The 3,160-nt window shown below is 39.1% G+C and overlaps 1 protein-coding gene across 1 annotated transcript; it reads left to right on the forward strand.

The window, feature by feature from the left end:
• Positions 1–1,661: 1,661 nt before the first annotated feature.
• LOC114684264 (olfactory receptor 2AJ1-like) lies at positions 1,662–2,603 on the forward strand. Its single transcript, XM_028858780.2, has one exon. The coding sequence runs from the start codon at positions 1,662–1,664 to the stop codon at positions 2,601–2,603; it is 942 nt and encodes a 313-aa protein (XP_028714613.1).
• The last annotated feature ends 557 nt before the right edge of the window (positions 2,604–3,160 follow it).

A 3,160-nucleotide genomic window follows, 5' to 3' on the forward strand; every position in this document is an offset into this window, starting at 1 on the left:
GTTCAGGAAGAATGAGAAGCACAGGATTATATGTGTGGTGCTGAATCTGCGTAAATCTTGTTCAAGTGAAAGAAAGGGGAAGAATGCATCTTTGGAACCATCATTTCTACATACAGATCATAGGATCTGATAGGACATACTACATGAACACTGTTTATAGAGGCAGTACTTGTAGAAATGTGATTTTGTATAGGTGTATATTAGAGGACAGAGGTAAGGAGATTTTGGAGCTTTTCCAACTGCACAAAAGGGCACCAGTATGAATCCATGAGGTCTGGAGTTATAAATGCCCATTTATGACATTGTTGGGAGAAGGCTATTGGAGGGGACTTAGTGTAATAACTCAGTAACTGCCATTATGAATTTGATGACACCATTAAATCTGGCTGACAATAAAAACTGCAGATACATGGTAACTCTGCAGTGATTGCATGTAGCTAGACTCTAGCTACTAGAGTGTTAAAAGGACTCTCATACACACAAACAGTTGTTGCAAAATGAATTGTGATCAGTTCATTGGCTGGCTCAGGAGTGCCATTTTGCTTTCCCAAGTATCCGTTCACGTGTATATCTTACTGAGAAGCTGTTCAGATATCCCCACCCAGTATGTTGAATTCTTTCTCCTCTAGGAATCCCACAAACCCCCTAACTATACAGAGAGTGATAATGTTGTTTAAGTTATCTTGGCTGCATTACATCTTGCGTTCTTCATTCATAGTCTCCAAAGACTTCCCACTGTCTACCTTTTATTCTCAAAGTGAGTTTAGTAGCACTTTGCTCAGTAATGAGCAATGTATAGCCTGAATCACCAAGTGGTTAAGGACAATGAATCATATATGTGGCTTCCCACGTAGAAATCAGCTAAGCCACTTGGCAGGCTCTCTGGGTTAATAATGCGCTACATAAAGTTAAAGATTTTAAATAACTTTTCATGAAAAAGAACTTTATAGATATAAGACAATCTTGTCTCTAATTCTGCTTCTTTCTCTCTCTTTCTCTGTCTGTCTGTCTGTCTGTCTGTCTCTCTTCTCTCTCTCTCTCTCACACACACAGACACACACAGACACAGACACACAGACACACACATACACTGATGTCTAATCACAGAGCTATTTGAAAGAAGTATTGAAATGATTGGAAAACTAATCTTGGAATCACCTACACATTTCATGCTGATGTAATTCTTTGTTCCTTTACTTTCATAACTGGAGACCACTATTTTTATCCAAAATGTCAGGCTGGAGCAGAATGCAAAAGAGCAGGAAAGTCTGAGTCTCAGTTAATTAATGAATGGTTTTACAATGTCCAGGTTCTAGGGAGAGCTCCAGCAGAGAACCCCACCCACAGGAATCCCGAGTGAAGCTTACATGTGCTGTGCAGATGATAAAGTTATATTTGAGTAATGACTGGACTCAAGTAATTGCATATGGAATCTATAATATAAAAGGTCTATTCCACGCTAAATATTATAGTTAGAACAAATAAACATATGCTTTGCCTTATATACCCACTCTGAGACCCTCTATGACGCACTTAATGGTAAATACAAATTGTATATCAACTCATTTTATTATGTAAACATATATAAGTATGCATAAGATTTTAGTACTTTTTCCTCATTAAATAACGATCTCTTTGTAGGTAAAATAGGAGGAGACCAGATGGAACATGAGAACCACACTTTTAGCAGTGACTTCATTCTTTTGGGACTGTTCTCTTCTTCACAAACAAGCCAGGTGTTTTTCTCATTTATATTTTTCATTTTTATCATGACTATAACAGAAAATGCCCTCATGATCCTCCTAATCCACAGTGAGTCTCGACTCCACACGCCAATGTATTTCCTGCTCAGCCATCTCTCCTTCATGGATATCTTGCACATTTCCAACATTGTGCCTAAAATGATCGCTGACTATTTGTCAGGTAGCAGAACTATTTCCTTTGCAGGCTGTGGCTTCCAGATATTTCTGTCCCTCACCTTGCTAGGTGGTGAGTGCCTTCTCCTGGTAGCCATGTCCTATGATAGATATGTGGCCATCTGCCACCCACTCCGTTACCCTGTGCTGATGAGGGACAACACCAGTAGGCTCCTGGCTGCAGGTGTCTGGCTTGTGGGGATCCTTAACTCCATAGTCCACACATCTTTTGCCCTCCACTTTCCCTTCTGTCACTCGAGGGCCATCGATCACTTTTTTTGTGAAGTCCCTGCCATGTTGAAGTTGTCCTGTGTAGACACATCCCACTATGAACGAGGAGTTTATGTGAGTGGCATTATTTTCCTGCTGATCCCATTTTCCGTGATCTCTATATCTTATGTGCAAATTCTCCTCACTGTCTTCCAAATGCAGTCATCAGGGGCCCGGCAGAAGTCCTTGTCCACCTGCTCCTTCCACATGGTTGTGGTCATAATGTACTATGGGCCATTCATTTTCACATATATGAGACCTCGCTCATACCACACTCCAGGCCAGGATAAGTTCCTGGCTATATTCTACACCATCTTGACACCCACCCTAAACCCCATAATCTACAGCTTTAGGAATAAAGATGTCTTTGTGGCTATGAAAAACATCATCCAAAATAATTTTCTGAATAAAAAATGAATAGAAAAATGCCTGCATTTTTTGTGTTTTGTAAACTCACTTTCTTAGCTTGGTTTACCCATTTACTTGAGAATACAGACATATATCTGTATGCATATTCAGGTGCCCCATGGTAAAGTCATGCTTTGCTGTGCTAAGGCAACAAAAAGGTATTATCTGAGATGACTCTGAAAAAATTTTAATGTATGTATATGTTCTATACATATTGTAGAATTATGTGCACAATCTATTCTAGCAATTCTCCAAAACAATGCAAAGAAACATATTTCCACTAAAACTGATTAATATGCTTTACTAATAGCAAGAAAGTAGAAAGCAATATTTTCTGGGGATAATTTTAATCATATCACATCCAGTATTTTAAATAACTGCTGTGGTATGAATAACATACAGAAAGTAATTTAAAGAAGACATCATATAAAATTGTAACGGATGGAAATGCCCTAGTTTGTCTTTTGTGGTATCATCTTCTACAATGACCATAGTACATCTTGGCATGTTACAAGTCTGCTGTAGGCTAGGAGTCGTCCTTATTGATGGGTGCCGCACACTCCCCC

The sequence above is a fragment of the Peromyscus leucopus genome, chromosome 12 (genome assembly GCF_004664715.2).
Source record: "Peromyscus leucopus breed LL Stock chromosome 12, UCI_PerLeu_2.1, whole genome shotgun sequence".
In the NCBI taxonomy this organism is placed as follows: domain Eukaryota; kingdom Metazoa; phylum Chordata; class Mammalia; order Rodentia; family Cricetidae; genus Peromyscus; species Peromyscus leucopus.

Excerpts from the sequence above, each read along its gene's own strand:
- LOC114684264 (XM_028858780.2), top strand. The coding sequence starts at position 1,662 with ATGGAACATGAGAACCACACTTTTAGCAGTGACTTCATTCTTTTGGGA.